The sequence below is a fragment of the Callospermophilus lateralis genome, chromosome 14 (assembly GCF_048772815.1).
Source record: "Callospermophilus lateralis isolate mCalLat2 chromosome 14, mCalLat2.hap1, whole genome shotgun sequence".
NCBI classification, from domain to species: Eukaryota; Metazoa; Chordata; class Mammalia; order Rodentia; family Sciuridae; genus Callospermophilus; species Callospermophilus lateralis.
This window is the reverse complement of record NC_135318.1, coordinates 103,453,476-103,472,537: the sequence shown is the minus strand read 5'-3', so window position 1 is coordinate 103,472,537 and position 19,062 is coordinate 103,453,476. Positions and strand designations below refer to the sequence as shown.

The 19,062-nt window shown below is 45.8% G+C and overlaps 1 protein-coding gene across 2 annotated transcripts in view; it reads left to right on the top strand.

The window, feature by feature from the left end:
- Nucleotides 1–19,062, top strand: part of Tgfbrap1 (transforming growth factor beta receptor associated protein 1) — a 64,512-nt gene extending 45,450 nt beyond the window's left edge. For both annotated transcript variants that reach the window (XM_076833395.1, XM_076833394.1), the window contains exons 7-12: nucleotides 75–132; nucleotides 4,397–4,540; nucleotides 7,011–7,157; nucleotides 8,022–8,181; nucleotides 12,960–13,393; nucleotides 16,417–19,062. In XM_076833395.1, the coding sequence (XP_076689510.1) occupies nucleotides 75–132; nucleotides 4,397–4,540; nucleotides 7,011–7,157; nucleotides 8,022–8,181; nucleotides 12,960–13,393; nucleotides 16,417–16,593 (1,120 nt within the window). In that variant the 3' untranslated portion in view covers nucleotides 16,594–19,062. The remainder of the gene's footprint in view (nucleotides 1–74; nucleotides 133–4,396; nucleotides 4,541–7,010; nucleotides 7,158–8,021; nucleotides 8,182–12,959; nucleotides 13,394–16,416) is intronic.

Here is a 19,062-nt window from a genome sequence, read left to right as displayed (position 1 = left end):
GGAGGTCACTGTGTTGGTTTTGCCTGCAGCGGGTCATGGGAACACATTGTCCTGACTACTTTGTTCTCTTCCAGGTATTTTGCCCTTGGACTGCTCTATCATTACAATAACCAAGATGCCGCTGCACTGCAGGTGGGTCCAAAAGCATTTTAGCGTTATGTTGACATCGGTGTCCTTTAACTCAGTGTTACTTAGCAAAAAAAGCTAAATCCACAAATTGATAGAAACCACTTTTGCCTGATCTATAACTCCTTTTATCCAGAACAAAAATAGTATTGTTTTAGAAAGTGAATTCCTTGAGAAATGTTGGCCAAGACTTTTCATTTCTTTGTCTTTGTATTTCTTTGAAGAGCACTATCCAGATTGAGATTTTGGAACTTGAAAATTTTTCAAATGAAAAAGTACTGATAATTTATTTTTAATTTTTTTAAGTTGATGTGAAATAATTGTACACACTTATAGGGTACGGTGTGATAACTCGATGATACATGTACAGGACACAAAATGGTCAAATCAGGGTAATTAGCATTGCCGACTCCTTAAACATTTATCACTCCTTTGTGTTGGGAATCTTTGAACTCCTCTGTTTTAGTTCTTTTTTAAAATCTGTAATAAATTGTTATAAACTGCAGTTCTGAGCTGTAGAACAGTAGGACTTACTTCTTCTAACTGTATTTTGTTTCCCATTATCTAACCTCCATCTATCCTTCTTCTCCCTACTTCCTAACCTTTAGTAACAACTATTTTTTCTACTTATTTGAGTAAGACTTCTTATTGAACCACAGGGTATGTGACATCACTGTCTTATAAGAAAATTAGGGCAGAAAATAGCTATTGAATTTATCATTTCCACTGTTCCTGACAATAACCATTACCAATGAGCTGGGTAAATTACTATCCCTGTGTCACTGTGACAAAACTGAAGCTGATCAAGGCCATGCCTGTGGTCCCAGGTGGAGCTGGGATTTGAACCAGCGCTCCGGGTGGCCGGGCAGGGGTACTGCACTTGAAGAGCAATAGCATGAATTTGTCAGCCTGTCTCTCACCTTGCATTGTTGCATCTTCCAGCTTGCTTTTGAGCGTGACAGCTTCATCTCACACTCTCAGAGCACTTTCTCCCCTCTTTCCTTGTTATCCACTCTTTTGCATGTTGGACTGGTTTTCTGATATGTGTGTGTGTGTGTGTGTGTGTGTGTGTGTGTGTGTATATATATATTTACATATGACAGCAGAATGCATTACAATTCTTATTACACATATAGAGCACAATTTTTCATATCTCTGGTGTATACACACTACATTCACACCAATTCATGTCTTCATATCTGTACTTTGGATAATAATGATCATCACATTCCACCATCATTAATTACCCCATGCCCCCTCCCTTCCCCAGAGTTTGTCTGTTTCTCCCATGCTCCCGCTCCCTATCCCACTATGAATCAGCCTCCTTATATCAAAGAAAACATTTGGCATTTGTTTTTTTGGGATTGGCTAACTTCATTAGCATTATCTTCTCTAACTCCATCCATTTACCTGCAAATGCCATGATTTTATTCTCCTTTATTGCTTAGTAATATTCCATTGTGTATATATGCCACATTTCTTTTTTGTTTCATTGTGTGAAGCAAAGAACATCAACCATATTCACCAAACTAACATCAACTCCATGACTTTGGCAAAGCCAAGTGTCTGTTTAGTCTTTAGTGGTTGTTTTGGGAAACTATCACAAGGTTTGGGGGGGAAAGGAACACTGGTACATTATTGGTGGAACTGCAGACTAAATCTCTGGAAAGCAGTTTGGAGATTCCTCAGAAAACTAGGGGTGACCCAGCTATCCCATTTCTGAGTATTTTCCCCAAAGACTTGAAATCAGCCTACTGTAGCAACACAGCGACAGCAATGTTTAGAGCAGCACAATTCACAATAGTTAAATTCTGAAATCAACCCAGATGCCCATCGATATATGAGTGCATTAAGAAATTGTGGTGTATATATACACAACAGAGTTCTGCTCAGCCATTAAAAAGAATGAGATGATGGCATTTGCCAGTAAATGGGTAGAAATGTAGAACATCATGCTAAGTGACATCAGCCAAACTCAGAAACTCAAAGGTTGAATGTATTCTCCCATCTTCAGAAGCTAGAATAAAACAGGAAAGCAGGGAGAGAAGGATAAGCTTGCATAAAAAACCAACCAAATACAAATTAATAGACGAGTGAAAGGAAGTCCAGTAGAGTAGAGGAAGGAGAGGGGAGAGGGAAGAAGGAAGGTTTTTTAAAATTTTTTTTTTAAAGGAGGCCAGATGCATGCCTGTAATCCCAGTGGCTCAGGAGGCTGAGGCAGGAGGGTCACAAATTCAAAGCCAAACTCAGTAGCTTAGTGAGGCCATAGCAACTCAGCAAGACCCTGACCCTAAATAAAATATAAAATAGGGCTCAGATGTGGCTTAGCGATTAAGCGCCTCTTTCCCAAAGCCAAAACATATTTGGGTATCACAGATAAAATTTCAATATATATGTGATTATGTTATTTGGTTTGGGGAAGTCGGTGTTGAAGAAATGATTATAGGTTAAGCATTCCTAATCAGAAAAATCTGAAATGCTTCAAAGCCCAAAACTATTTGAGTGCTGATGTGAGGTCAAAAGTGGAAAATTCAACAACATAAAACCTTGTTTCAGCCAGGTGTGGTGGCACATGCCTGTAATTCCAGAGGCTCAGAAGGCTGAGGCATGAGGATCAAATCCAGCCTCAGCAAAAGTAAGGCCCTAAGCAACTCAGTGAGACCCTGTCTCTAAATAAAATACAAAATAGGGCTGGGGATGTGGCTCAGTGGTTGAGTGCCCCTAAGTTTATTCCCTGGTACGCCTCCCAAAACAAAACCTTGTTTCATGCACAAAATTATTTAAAATATTGCATAAATTTACCTCTGGGCAAAGTTTATAAAGTGTACTTGATACAAATGAATTTCTTGTTTAGACTTGAGTTCCACCTCCAAGATACATCACTGTCTATATGCAAAAATCCCCAAATCTGAAACAATATAAAATCCAAAATACCTATAGCCCCTGCATTTGGGATAAGGGATACTCAACCTATAACATAAAAGATGTTGGGACTCTAATGTCAGAAAGACAGATTGGCATCACCAGCCCTGTTTCCTAGATGTACTGCTTTTGCCGGGGCTCAGAAGCCCAGCCAGGTGGACAGCTGGATGAGGCTCATGGTGGGGGAGGTGCGGCCTCTATCCCTTCCTGCTCCACATGATGCTCCCTCTTTCGGGGGTCCAGACAGTAAGCTTCAGTTAGTATGGTAGGGAAGTTTCTGATGGAAATAGCGAGAGATTTTTATCAATGGGGTTTGTCTTGAGCTGCTGGGCCAAAGGCAACAGGAGCATTTGGGATCAGAATCACCAAGACATTTTGAAAAAATACATCTTCCCATCACAGTCCAAGGAGAGTCTGAGAATCAAGAGCTCAGGTGATGGAGAAGATAGAAATAGATGCTCTCTGATGCTTGTAGGTGAATTCTTTTGTGTCTATAGATATCACCATTTTATTTATTTTATGAAGAAAGATTTGAAAAGCACTCATCTATCCCCATAAACTTTGTTGGCTGTTTACATTTGGAAGGAAGGAAGGAAGGAAATTAAAAATTGATTTAGACATTTATGACTTGTCCTACTATAGGTTGAATACTCCTTATTCAAATTGCTTGGGATCAGAAGTATTTCAAATTTTGGAGTTTTTCAGATTTTGGAAGATTTGCATAGATTTTAGGGGTGAACCAACCCCAGTTTGAAATTTGAAATCTAAAACGCATTGTCAAGCCAGGCTTGGTGGCACATGCTAGTAATCCCAGTGGCTCAGGAGGCTGAGGGAGGAGGATTGTGGGTTCAAAGCCAGTCTCAGCAAAAGCCAGGCACTAAGCAACTCAGTGTGACCCTGTCTCTAAATAAAAAAAAATACAAAATAGAGCTGGGGATATGGCTTAATGGTTGAATGCCCCTGAGTTCAATCCCCAGTACCAAAAGTAAAATTAAATTAAATGCATTATCAACATGCTTAAAAAATTTTGGCCCAGCAACATGGGAAACTGAGGCAGGAGGATTACAAGTTTGAGGTCAGCCTCAACAACTTAGCGAGGCACTCAGCAACTTCGTGTGACCCTGTCTCGAAATAAAAAATGAAAAGGTATAGAGATGTGCTCAGTGGTAAAGCTCCCCTGGGTTCAAAGTTTTGGATTGGGGGTTTTCAGATCAGGGAGGGATTCTCAACCTTTACTTCCCAAAGTCTTAAAAGGTCAAGTCAGTAAACACACAGACTTTCTAAGCTAATTCTGCAAGATACGTAATGTTCTAGGTTTTGTTTATGTTTATGTTTGATTCCTTTCCAGTTGTGGGTAAACATCGTGAACGGGGACATCGAGGACTCCACGCGCTCAGACCTGTACGAGTACATTGTTGATTTTCTCACCTACTGCTTAGACCAGGAGCTGGTGTGGACCTACGCCGACTGGGTCTTGCAGAGAAGTGAGGAGGTTTGTGCTTGAGAATTGCCTTCTTCTTCAGGGTGGCTGGTAAAAACCAACCAGAAGAGCTCTTGATTTTAAGTGGGGGAAAAAAAGCTACATTTCAAACCCCTCTGTTTTCTTTGTTCCCCTTTTAATACCCTCTTTTGAATAATATGAACACTAGCTCTGCAAGAAGTTCTGCATTTTTTCTTTTTTGGGGGGCCAGGTGGGCACCAGAGATTGAACTCAGGGGCCCTTGACCATGGAGACACATCCCCAGCCCTATTTTGTATTTTATTTAGAGACAGGGTCTCACTGAGTTGCTTAGCGCCTCTCTCTTGCTGAGGCTGGCTTTGAACTAGTGATCCTCCTGCCTCAGCCTCCTGAACCCCTGGGATTGCAGGTGTGTACCACTATGCCCTGCAGAAGTTCTGAATTTTGGTGCTTCTTAGACACATGGTTAGAATCCTCTCCCTGGGAAGCCCTCTTTTCTAGAAAAGCAAAAAGCCTAGCCTCGTCAATCTTGTGGTGTCTCCCTGTCTCCCCAGTGACATCTGGCACTGTTGTCACGGAGCAGTAGCAGGCTGCTGCCCTGAAGGCTTTGGGCCTTGTCAGGAGACAGCCCCAGGCCTGGGCCACACCAGAGAGACCATGGTTCCCTTGCCTGCTCCCACCACCCCACATGGAAATTGTGGGTGTGGAGGCCCGTGTGGGGAGCAGGATTTAGCCCATCTTTTTTTTTTTTTTTCCTTTGAACACATTTATTTATTTTTTATTCGTTTTTTTTAGTTACACATGACAGTAGAATATATTTTAACATATCGTACATACATGGAGTCTACCTTCCTGTTCTTGTGGTTGTACATAAGGTAGAGTCACACTGGTCATGTATTCATATGTGAACACAGGAAAGTGGTGTCAGAATCCTTCTACTGTCTTTCCCATTCCAGTGTCCCCTCCCTCCCTCCCATGCCCCCTCGTCCAGTCTGGTGTCCTCCCCGACCCCCTATGTGAGTCAGCATTCGCATATCAGAGAGAACATTCAGCTTTGGTTTTCTGGGGTTGGTTTATTTCACTTAGCAATGATAGTGTCTAGTTCCATCCATTTACTGGCAAATGCCATAATTTCATGCTCCTTTATGTCAACCCATCTTTGACATCGAGAAATGACAAGAGTGGTAAAGCACCTGTTGGCTGTGGGCTGTCTAGGGGATAGCATGCTCAGGACAGAGGGACAGAGTCCTTAGTGACTCCCACAGATGACTGGAACAAAGATAGTAAGCCTCTTGGTTCTCACCATTAAAGACAGACTATTTCCTTGGCGCCCCTGTGCACCCACCTTTTACTCCATCCCTCCTGTGCCGCTGAGGCACGCCCACAGTGTCCACTCCTGACATGCTCACACTTATAACATGGATCTAGTGCCATTGAGAGGGGTAGACCATTCTCAGTGCTCCCACATAACAGCAGAACATACTGGAATCCTGTGTGCCACCTGATAGGCCTGTCACTTGACCTCTCTCTCCTTTGAATGGCACTGCAACTCCACGAAGTGCACATTGTTATTATTCTGATATTGTTGTAGCTGTTGTTTATGCGGTATTGAGGATGGAACCCAGGACCTTGTGCATGCTAGGCAAGTATCTTACCACTGAGCCTTCCCTAGCCTGAAGTGGGCCTGTTTTTTAGACTATGGCAAACTGAGAGTCAAAGAGATTCAGAATCTTTGCCAATTGGTGAGAAAGCCAACACACAAATCCACACTTACAACCCAAATTCACACTCTTAACAGTTCCACTTCATTTCTCATGTTTTGGGATCATGGAGACGCGTGTGTTTGCAGGCAACAGACCATGCACACATAAAGGCCCAGGGGAACCTGGCATGGATATACTTTTCTCATTAGCATTTCCTTGAAGATGGAATTAGACCAGAGTATTTCAATGTGAAAGGAGGCCGTTCTGTTCAGGAACCAATGTCAGATCCCAGATTAACCATCTATCATAAATAGTCTACCAAATAGCTAATCTTGGTTCAGAGATCTGAGTTTAGTGTATTGAGTTTTCAGTGCTTTTGGCTATTTTCATTTATTCTTAGGCAAAGAAACATCCCTGTTTGGGGATGATCTTAATAGTCCAAGATAGTTACTGCATGAGTTGTCAAAATTCATTACCGATAAATGCTTTGTTTTTTAGTTTCTAATCATTGTTAAAGAAATTCCAGCTGGATGTCCGAGGGGAGGTTTCTGAGTGGACGGTGCTTTTCTGTCTTTGCTTCATGTTCTCTGCTTCCTGCTGGACCATGTTTCTCCATAACCATATTTGTTAGCCACTCCATTGGGATAGGATTGACACCCAAAAAGTCGTACCTACTTAATGTATTTCATCATCATATTTTTATCATGATTTTAACCAAATCATGAACGCATAGTGACCAAAATAAAGATGAAGAAAAAGTGACTTCAAAAAGTCTAATAACTATTCTGCTCTTCCTTTAGGTCGGCGTTCAAGTTTTCACCAAGAGACCTTGGGACGAGCAGCAGAAGAATAGTTTTAATCCAGATGATATTATCAGTTGCCTTAAAAAATACCCTAAAGCTCTTGTTAAATATCTGGAACATCTCGTTATTGACAGGAGGCTGCAGGTGAGCACAACAGGAGGTGGAGCCTGACTATCAGCTTTTTCAGCAGATGGTTCTGATGTCACGTTCCCATTCCCTGGCTGCTCAGTCTGTACTTGTGGGTGACTGAGGGAACTTGAGGCTCAGTGAAAGAGACCCACTGGAATAGGTAGCCCTTTCACTGCCACCTCCTGTCCTCTATATTTATATTGTTCTTCTGTTTTCCCTCTGTTATTATCTCCAAAAGAAATGAGAGAATTTGGGCCTTTTTGTAGAGAATACCTAAATCCTGTGGCCCTTACTTCACAAAATGACAAGTAACCCTTTTGTTCTCCATAGTCATGCATTAGCTTTCCACCACTCTGACAAAATACTTGAGACAGTTAACTTATGAAGAGAAAGGTTGATTTTGATTCCTGGTTTTCGGGGTTCCAGTCTGTGGTCAGTTGGGCCTGTTGCTTTGGGACCTGTGATGAGGCAGACTATCAGCAAAGCTGCTCACCTCATGGCCAGTGTGTGAAAGAGAGAAAGAGGAAGAGATTATAGCCCCATAATCCCTATGGATTAGGACATAACCACATTGTCCCAACTTCCTCTCATTAGGCCCCACCTCCCAGTTTCACCTCCCTGGGGACCAAGCCTTTAGCACGTGGGCTTTTGGGAAACATGCAACATTCAAACTGTAGCACCACGAACTGTGAGCTCCTCCTCTGTGCATTGAGGTTTCTGGGAGATTTCCCACCAGCCCAGAGCGTCACATCCACTGTCTTTGAGAATCTTCCCCAGGTCCCCTCAGAGCAGGCCGGGTCGTGGGCACAGTGGCTGATGGTGGGGATCTGCAGGCTTCCCACTCAGCAAACTCTGTCTGTCGGACCCCCTCTCCTGCAGAAAGAAGAGTACCACACCCACTTGGCGGTCCTCTACCTGGAGGAGGTGCTGCAGCAGAGGGCGGCTGCCGGCAGCCAGGGCTCGGAGCCCAGCGAGACACAGACCAAGCTTCGGCGCCTGCTCCAGAAATCTGACTTGTATCGAGTCCACTTTCTGATAGGTGAGAATGAGCACAGTGTCCCCCAGTTAGACGCTCCTATCATGGGGGTGGGGGATGGAGAGACCAGCGTTGGCAGAGCTCCCTTTTGATCCTGTGGGATGATTCCTTGGGCCCATTTGGACAGTCAGCCTGCCTGGAGGAGGGGGAGGCCTCTTGTGCTCCCCCTGTAAAGTCTCTCAAGTTGGACCGTGGCCTAAGCGGGTGACATCAGAGTTGCCCTGACAGGTCCTGGCCGTGTGCATGGCTGTTGATCAGTCCTGGTTTCTTTTGATGACCCCACTACAGTAGTGCCTAGGTATCTTTGGGGGATTGGTTCCAGACCCCCCAGGATACAAGTCTGCAGATGCTCAAGTCCCTTAGAGAAAATAGCGGGTGTTTGTATGGGACCTGTACACTTTCTCGCACTTAGATTGCTTATAATACCTCACACAGTGTGAACACTCGGTAAATAATTGTTATACTTCATCATTTAAGTCTGTCACAGATGCGATTTTTTGTTTGTTTGTTTGTTTGTTTACTTTATTTTCTTTACTGTACTGGGGAAGGAAGCCAGTGAACTCTACCACTGAGCCTACACCCCAGCACTTTTTATTTTATTTGGGAAAAGGATCTCATTAAATTGCCCAGACTGGCCTCAAACTTGTGATTCTCCTGCCTCAGCCTGCCGAAGAGCTGGGATCACGGGCATGTGCCACTCTGCACCTGACCAGTTTTTGGTTTTCTTTTTTAATTGTTGTTACTGTTTGATTTTTTTGGTTTTTGTTCTTTTTGTTAAATTTTTTTTTTTTTTATCTGTGATTGGTTCAATTCTCAGATATGAAACCTGTGAGTACTGAGGACCAGCTGCATTTGGTCAAAACTTTGCCAGCTGGCCCTGTTCCAGTGGCCCTTTCTTGGTCTTCAAACCTTGGTCACGGCTTGAAATCCCTTGAGCCCTAAGCCATGGAAGCACTGCAGGTGTCTTAGAGGGAACTTGAGTTTCCAATTTCTCAAGAGGGCAAAGACCACAGTGTCCATAATGTGGAGAGTGCCACATGGCAGTGTGGTCCTGCACTGGTGGCATTGACCACTTTCTTACTGTCCTGGACACCAGTACAGTAAGACTGCTGGGGTTACAGTCAAGTGCCACTGCACCTGGATTTGTACTTGGATTAGTAACGTATTTTTCTTTAACAGCATTAGTGCTGTTTTCCAACCATTACATCCCTTCCCATTGTTCCTGGTAGCTGTGTTCTTGGAAGTCTCCACAAACATGGAATTAGGAAGCATTGAACTGTGGTCAGTAGGGGAAATACAGGGTTAGATTTCTGCAAACCTGCCCAACATTTCATAACCCTGTCAGTACATGGACAGTCAGCCTGCCTGGAGGAGGGGGAGGCCTCTTGTGCTCCCCCTATAAAGTCTCTCAACAATGCATGTTTCTGTTTAACGACACCTTCATATATTGTTCATTCGTTACCATTAAATTCACAGACAACAACACTATAACTCATGCCCAACTAAAGCCTATGTAATGCACAATTTTTTTCCATAAGGCTCAGCACAGCCTTCAGTAAAATTACTAACAAAGAGCAAAATGCAAAAAAAAAAAAAAAAAAAAAAAAAAAAAAGTATCACTAAATAGACCATATAAAGGACATTCGTATGTAGCTTGAGAATTGAAGCAAGAAGGCAGAGAGAGGGCCACCTTGTTCAACCTGAGCTGTGTATGTTGGGCAGCTGACATATTTTTTGCTTTGTGTGTGGCCAGGAATGACCTTGAAATTGCTGTGAGTGTTCATTTTGAGGTAACAAATAAATTTTAGCAAGTAGATGAATTTACACACTTGAAATGCATGCATGGTAAGGATTAGCTGTATCCACCAGGCATAAGTCAAGATGCCAAGAACGCGTTACAATGCTTAATTTCTGCAGTGTATATGAAGTAAGTCCTAGCACTCTTCCCGTTGTTACAGGAGAGCACATAAATTGAAGCTGAAAGATTTACCCAACTTGCCCCATGTCACACAGCTCATGAGCAGCAGAGCCAGAGCATGGTCGTGTACTGATGTTTGGCAGGAACAGCAAATGCTGGTTCTAGCTCGCACTTACCCAGGGCTCCCCTTCGCCTGTGGTGCATGCAGCCATGCAGATTGCCTACAGCCACTGTGTGTTTTTATTGTTTGGTGCCCATACTATAAAGGCTGTTAAATATCTTTATTAATGCTTTTTTTTGTGGTGGGAGCAGGTGATGGGGATTGTACTCAGGGGCACTTGACCACTGAACCACATCCCTAGCCCTATTTTGTATTGTTTTATTTAAAGACAGGGTTGCTTAGTGCCTTACTTTGCTGAGGCTGGCTTTGAACTTGCAATCCTCCTGCCTCAGCCTCCTGAGTTGCTGGGATTACAGTCAAGTGCCACTGCACTTGGCTTTTACTAACACCTTTAACATACTTTTTTGCCTTACATAAATTTGCTGACCATGGCTTTCATTCTTCCAGCTTTTGAGCACATACAGTGTATCCTTGTGCAAGAACTGGGGGACTTGCAGGCAGTGAGGGTCCCCCAACACACTATGGAAATAACATTAGAAAATCAGAGATTAACCTTGTATGTGGATTAGTCTACTTTCTGATGCTATAACAAAATACTTGATGAGATTAGGTAATTTATATAAAAAAGTTTTACTTAGCATACAGTTTTGTAGGTCAAAAGTCCAAGAGGGGGTTGCCCCTATTGATTTTGCCTCTGATAAGGGCTGTTGGGTGGGAGCACTTGAGAGAGAGGGAGGGGCCAGTCTTGATCTCTTATGACAACCTTCTCCTGAGAACTAACCAGGGTCCCAGGAGAACTGCTTCTACCTCTTCTGAAGGTGGTCCCTCAGGGACCTAATTATCTTCCTCTGGGCCCCGCCTCCTCTCACATGGCCACTCTGGGGACTAAGCTTCCAGCACATGGCTGTGGGGGACACACTCAAGCTGTCACCACAGCATGGCAGTAACCCCGGGTTGGTTAGTTGGGTGACTGGGAAGTACACCAGGCTAGGGAAGCTGTAGTAACCATCCCTGCCAAACCAGCCCCCTTGGGGTGCCGGGGATCGGGTGTCAGCGCGGTGATGGGTGTAAACAGTGTGCATTGCCACAGTGCCCTTCGCACCTTTGCACGTCTCCCTGTGACTCAAGTGTTGAAGCCTCTGAGCTTGTGTGTTGACCCTTCACCAGGAGGAGGGTGGTGTCTGGCGCATCCTGGTCATGTCTGTCTTGGGCATTAGCCTGAGGGGACCCCTGTGTGACCCAGCTTCAGAGGCCAAGTGCCCGTCACTTGAGTATCAAGTGTGACCTCAGACCAAGTGTCATCCTCAAAATGACCCTGAGCAGTAGGAAGAGCTCTTCATCTTCCTATTCCCAGAGGGGGTGGGGAGGGATGCGACCTTGCCAGTGAGGCTCCGTCCACACCAGGTAGGGCCTTCAGAGTGACACTGCCATTTCCTTGTTACCTGGACCCTTAATTGCAGGGAAAATTTGGGGGGGAAAAAGCCTTCTGTTTTGCTTTCGACCTTTTGTTGGGTGGTGTAGTTGTGGTTTTCAGCACTGTAAGCTCATCATATTCCTTTCAGTGAAATGTACTTTAAATTGGGAGGGGGGTGCTGGGGATTGAACCCAGGGATGCTTTACCACTGAGCCACATCCCCAGCCCTTTTTATTTTTTATTTAGAGAGAGGGTCTCACTGAGTTGCTTAAGGCCTTTCACTAAGTTGCTGAAGCTGGCTTTGAACTTGCGATCCTCCTGCCTCAGCCTCCTGAGGTGCTGCTATTACAGGCATGCGCCACTGTAATCCCAGTGGAATTAGAATAAATTGGTATAAACACACCTTTTTGGGGAGGGAGGTGTTTGGATTTAAGGGGATACACAGTCAGCCCTCCTTATCTGTGGGCTCTGCCTCTCTAGATTCAACCAATTGGGATTGAAAATGTTCCCCCCAAACTGTGTCTGTACTAACCACGTACAAGCCTTTGTCTTGTCATTGCTCCCTGAACAATACAGTATGACAAACATGGGCGCAGCATTTGTGCTGCATTGTGTTGTGAGTAATCCAGAGATGATGTCAGAATACACGGGGATGTATGTAGGATATGTGCAAGTGCTGTTCTGTGTTTTATAAGGAACTTGAGCATGGTGTATCTTGGTACCATAGAGGCTGGGTCCTGGAACAATCCCCCAAGGACACAGAGTGACAGCTCTTGTGCCCTTCTGCCTTAGTCAAAGAAAATATACTACACTGGGAAGCTGAAGACCTGGAGACCCGGAGTGCGGAGTGACTCACTGGGGCCTTCTGGGATCCTGGATCATTTGTTTTGTTCATTCTCTAAACATATTAAGTAGAGTCCAGCCATGTGGTAGTGCCCACCTGTAATCCCAGCAGCTCAGGAGGCTGGGGCAGGAGGATCACCAGTTCAAAGCCAGCCTCAGCAAAAGCGAGGCGCTAAGCACCTCAGTGAGACCTTGTCTCTAAATCAAATACAAAATCGGGCTGGGGATGTGGCTCAGTGGTCCAGTGCCCCTGGGTTCAGTCCCCAGTACCCCAAAAAAGTAGAATCCATCTTCTGTTTTACTAAGATCCAAATTGGCACGGTGCCAATACAAGAAAAGCTTCCCTCCTGGGGTCGCCTGGGTGGCGGTATTTAGCACTGTCTAGGTAGCCAGGGGGCTGCCCTTTCTGAGACTTGGAGCAGCAGGATGCATTGGTTTCCCTGGCAGAGGCCTGCCTGTTTCTGAGTGGCAGTTTTGTTCCACAGAGAGGATCCAGGGCGCTGGCCTGCCCATGGAGAGCGCCATCCTCCACGGGAAGCTGGGCGAGCACGGGAAAGCCCTGCACATCCTCGTGCACGAGCTGGGGGACTTCTCGGCGGCCGAGGACTACTGCCTGTGGAGCTCCGAGGGCCAGGACGCACCCTGCCGCCGGCACCTCTTTCACACACTGCTCACCATGTACCTGCACGCCGGCCCCGCTGCCCACGAGCTGACCGTGGCTGCCGTGGACCTGCTGAACCGCCACGCCACGGAGTTTGATGCCACGCAGGTGTTGCAGCTGCTGCCTGGCTCCTGGTCGGTGCAGCTGCTCTGCCCATTCCTGACTGGGGCCATGAGGGACAGCATCCACGCCCGGAGGACCACGCAGGTGGCTGTTGGCTTGGCCAGGTCGGAAAACTTGATCTACACATACAGTAAGGTGAGGCCTGGCCTGCTGGGTGGGTGGACTTCCGCTGCCTGCCCGTGAGTTGTGCAAGGCAGGTTCACCTGTGCAGATGGTCTTGGTCAGCTTTTTCTTCTCTGTGACGTCAACATACCTAGTACCAGATTGTTCCCATCTAGAAACAGGTTGGTGTGGGGAGAGGCAGGAGCTGGTGGGGGCAGGACATCAGGGTAGCTCTTCTCCCCTTTTGAACACTGATGATCAGTGAGCAGGTGGGGTGGGGGAAGGGAGGAAGGAGAAGAGTTAGAAAGGTGCTGCTCGCTGACCAGGTCGCAACGGCCGGGCACCATTCTGGCACTTTCCATCATACCATGTCATCACCACAGCAGCTTTGTGTCGTGTCTGCTGGTGTCATCTCCACTGCACAGCAAAGGAAACTGAAGCCCAGGGAGGTCACAGTCAGTCAGAGGAAGGGCCCAGAAGTGCCTCCTGGGCCAGTTCTTGTCACCAAGCTGTCCTCCCTGTCTGGATACTCCATGTGGTGGCAGAGTGCGAATCCACATTCTTCTCACACATAAAGCCTGTGTGGACTCCCCATGGCCTGGGAGATGCCGTCCTGCATCCTCTTGCTGCTTCCTGGCATGGATCCTGGTCTCAGCCAGGCACCACCCAGGGGTGACGTGCTGCTCCACACTTCCTGGCCTTTGCATGTTCTGTTCCCACCATCTGAAATACTCCTGCCTCTTCCTTTCTGTCTGGTGAACACCAGGTCAGAACTCAGCCTACCCACTTGTCCATATTGAAACCATCTCATACCCACAGCAGATGAGCCGCCTTCTCCCCTGCTCATCTGCACGCTTTGTCATACATTCATGGTTCTCTCTCGTTACTATTAGACTGGGTTCTTTGAGGGCAGGAAACTTCATTTATTTATCTCAGTTTCCCCAGGGCCAAGCCTGGCATGCTGAAGGTGTTGAATAAGTTGTTTTGTTGAATGATGAATGCCACTAATGAGTCCAAGATCAATTTACCAACTTGCTACTCGATCCTGTCAATAGACTCACCTGCCTGGGTTGACCGAACTGAATTGTGTAGGACTTTTTGTTTTTTTGACAACTTTATTTTATCAATTAAAGATCACCCATTTGAAGTATGTAGGCCATTATTGTTTTAAGCCACCAAGTTCTGGGTTGCTTGTTGCGCAGCCAAAGCTAACTGACCTGACTTGTCTGTTACCATGGGGAGTGAAAAAGAAGCATTGACTAATGCATGTAGAAAACAGTAGGTCTGGACAGCCAAGACAGTTGAGCCAACAAGTGCCATGACTTTCATCATTATTATTTGTAAGTCAAATATTTATCATTCTCCCTCTCGTTCAGATTGCTCAATAACTCCTCCGTGAAGGAGGTTTTGTTGGCTCAGTTTCTGTCCTCACAGATTTGAAGTAATTACTATGCATCACAGTGGTATGGTGGAGAGCCCAAAAGAATTCGATAACACATCCCTGCCCTCAAAGAGCTGTCAAGGTATACAAAGGGGAAACATCTAAAGAATCCACCCATTCATTCTTTTATTTATTTATTTTATGAATGTTTTGTAAAGCATCCAAATTGCACCAGGCTCTGAGCTGGGCTCTAGGGAGAGACAGAGACCAAAGGTGGACTCCTCCTGCCTGCTCCCAACTTCAGGGTCTGGTGGTGGTCTTGAAATCTGTCTTTGCCTATTCACAAGTGTTGGATCACCCATGACAACACAGATTCCATGAAAATGGAGATGGCTGAGGTTGGGTGGTGTAGGCATTTCACGTGGGAGGTAGAGGTGGCATGGTTGGGCCGTGGGAAGAGGGGCAGCATTTCAGGGAGCATGGAAAAGCAAAGGCAGTGAGCATGGGTGCTGGAGGGAAGAGCAAGGGGTTAATGTTAGTGGAGGGGACCCACCCGCCAGGGGGTTCAGGACCTAAATATTTCAGTGGAGTAGTCCCTGGACCTGCTGCTACTTTGTTCTGAGTGGCATTAATCAACCAGCTCTTGGCAAATCTGGCACGTGCTCCAAGCAGCAGCCACAAAGCAATCGAATTTGCATTCACGGTGAGCTGACTCTGTTAACTCTGTTTGCCATGACTGGAATAGTCGTTCTCTCTCCTGAATTCAACAGACAAGAATATTCAGCTGGCTCCAGGTTAGATGAATCACAGAGTGAAAAAGAGAACCAGTTTCAGAACCAGGCTTCCTAAGGGAGGATCCTGGCTCCTCCACCTGCCAGCCATAGGACCCTGTGCAAAATAGTTGATCTCTCTTCCTCAGTTTCCATATTTTGAAGGACTTTTGAAAACCAAAGCCAGGAAGATCATTTTTCCCTCTTCACTTTCTGTGCTTTTACATTTCTTCTTTATGACCATACACGGGAGTCCAAGAGGGTTTCAGAGGTTCAGTTCATGGCTGGCAGACTCCATAGTTCTGGGCCCAAGGTGAGGCAGAACAGCACGGCTGAAGGGCATGGTGAAGGAAAGCAGCTCAGGGCTCATGGCAACAGCAAGTAGAGAGTGAATTTTTAGAACTTTTCCATTTGCCAAAATTGAAGTCTGTTTATCAGACCTGGCCTGATGGTTTTACGGCTCCATTTTATTGTTTACCTCTAAAGAAAAGAGATTGTATTGCCCAGCCCATCAGGAATGTGCCTCTCATCTGCCACAGAACCTCGGCCATGTCCCTTTTTTGTACTTTTCTTTTTGGCAAGTGCGAGGGCCAGGGGGTGAGATGGTGCATGGTCCTGGGTGGCTCTCACATTCACGTCAGGCCTAGGGTGAAACAGCCCTGAGAATGTTGGAGGGAGAATCTGGAATAGAAATGCCAACAAGGAGCAATTTCTTTTATAAACAAAGAACAGCTTTTTTTTTTTACTTCTCTGGGTACCAAGGATGGTTTGATTATTTCTACAGTCTGCATCAGGGAGAACCATCCTGCAGGGTGGGGTGGAGGAAGTGCATCAACTCTTAAACAACAGAAGGTGGTCACTTGGGGTTTAAATGCAGCGTGACCACTCTTGGTTTCTATTTGCAGATGAAGTTGAAAGGAAGCGCAATCTGGCTCTCAGACCAAAAGCTTTGCCAGCTGTGCCAGAATCCCTTTGGCGAGCCTGTGTTTGTCAGATACCCAAATGGAGGGCTCGTGCACACCCACTGTGCCACCAACAGACACACGACGCCCAGCTCGCCCAGTCCTGGCACCCGGACTTGAAAAGCTTGGCTCAAGCACACAAGGGGGACTCCGAGGTCTTTTCTAAGCCTGCTGGACACCAAGAGCAGACAGCTGCCACACTTCATGCCAGCAGGACAAAGGGAAGGCACCTGGGTGCCGGGGACACAGCAGTCCCTGTGAAACAAGGACACGTCACTGCTGATCGTTCTTTGTATGAATGTAAATGGAAATCCCTGAGAATCCCGAAAGTAGGCCCGAGTTCACCTGTCCAGAAACACAGTCATCCAGAACAGAGGTCTCCTCTGAAAGAAAAGGGAGTCTTCCCCGTGTGGTCGGGACAGGTGAGAGAGCCTTCCCGAGACACACACGGGCTCTGGAAAGGTGTTGCATGGTCTTCAGGCGAAGCCCTTCCCACCCCGGGCATGTCCGGGGCACATTCTCCAACTATGTTGGCTCTGCCTTTGCCCCTACAAGTGGCCAACCTTAGGGACATACTTTTTGTTTCTTCTTCCCATCAGCTCTCATTCCCCAGAAGGTTCTGTTTTGTTTACTCCAACAATCACTTTTGGATGAATCCCTGTGCTTCGGACTGCCTAGCAAATGGAGATCTTTTTGGAAACCGATAAAGGTCCAAGAGAGAAGCTAGTTTGCCCGTTCTGAAGTGGGCACAGGGAGCCCAAGGTGTTGGGGACCCAAAGGCAGGTTCCTTTGCAGTGACATCGTCTGCTGATTGGAAGCTCCCTGATGAACAGGTTCCACTAAACCTTTTCATTTGAATTCATAGCATCTTTGTAGTTTCTCTCTCGTTGAGAAATTCATCTGTCATGTTCATTAGGGCTATTTTTTCTTGTGAAAACGTACCTCCTACTGAAGACTTGAGAAATGAAAAGGGAAAACAAGAGAAGCTAAACCAAGCGTGCTTTTCAGGAGTCAGACCCTGGGCAAAACTGCCTTTGCCCAGAATGGAGGCACCCTTGCTCCTGATAGGTGCTTCTAAAGATTTTCCAAGGAGGTCCAGTCAGGCTGACTTACCTGCCAGCACTTTCTACGCCTGCTCTGAGACTTCCGGAATCTGCCGAAGAAAGGTCTCTCATCCATAACCACCTGGGGATTTGCTTTGTGCTTCTGCATCATGTCAGACAAGCTGCAGCGCTTACCATTTCACTGCCTCTTTGGAATTTCATCCTTGGGATGACCTGTGCTGGGAAGAATTTCCATAAAGACAATATACCCCGTAACCGCGATGTTTGAGAAACAGGGATCTGCTGGTACCTATAACAGGAGGGCGGCGAAACACACCCTTTCTTCATCATCCTGGGCCTTCCTGAGGGGAATAAAGAACTCACTGTCTGTTCTTCAAAAAACGTTTGTTATACTAATAATGATCACTGTATTTTTTTTTTTTTTCCTTTTGGGATTCTGAGTGAGCCAAGAAGCAAAAACATCCTTGTGTTTTTGGGTGGAGTTGGCACCTTTTTTTCCTAACCATGTTTCAATTATCTAAAGAATAAACAATGAAGAAATTCTCTTTTGGCTCAGGTGTATGCTGTGCTGTGTAAACTGGTCTGAATTCCAAGCCCGGTCATGAGCAACAGTTCCTGGATGACTGTTTAGGAACTCATTTTGTTGCATGTGTTATCGCTGCAACCTGTGAGTGAGGTTTGTATTCCCCAAAGAGCAAGTTACCTGTATACGCAGCATTATACTTTTGCTTTCTCTGTCCACAAGATGGGTGCAGTCTTGGAAAAGGCTTGGGATTGCTCACTCCTGACCCGGGGACACTAGTCTCCTTTTTCCTCCCCCCTCTGAAGCTGGATGGATGTTTTGAAACGCCTGCCATTGTCTCCAAGAATGAAAGCTGTAGTTGGGCAGTTTCCCATCTCTACTGAATCATTTAACACGAGCAGAATAATACGGCAACGTGCAGGATTGTCTCGTATGTTAAAAACTGTCTTCTCTAACCTCTCTCGCTCTCTCACGAGGTCCTTTTCTTAAATCCTATTTTTAAGACAAATACATGATTCTTTCTACCAGGCCTGCTGTTTTGTGACTGCCGTTGAATAGAGCAATTAGAACTGTCACTCAGACCTCTTCCCTCTCATTAGGTTCAGCGTAGCCATTCTAGTTAAAACAGCATGAACAGAACTCAATTTACATTAATATTCTATGGGCAATACTGTTTAATTTTATGGACTGTTTATCTGCCGTGGCCTATCAAGTATTAACGTAGGAGCGTCACGTCGGCTGGGGCGCCTGGGCCTGAGCTCAGAGCTGGGAAGTTTGGTAAACTGCGCTTGCTCACTCTAGGGTGCAGGGAGGTGGCTGTGGGGTTCATTGTCACCCAGATGTCTGTTACGCAGCTGGGGTAGTCCTTGCTTTTTTGCCTGTTGTTCCATAGAACTGTTTGTCCTTGCAACTTTATCCTTCTCCCCTGATTGGGTCCCAGATACACAAGATGTAAAAATGTAAACTTGTTGATTTTATTAAAATTCTTTTAATTCGTTGTTC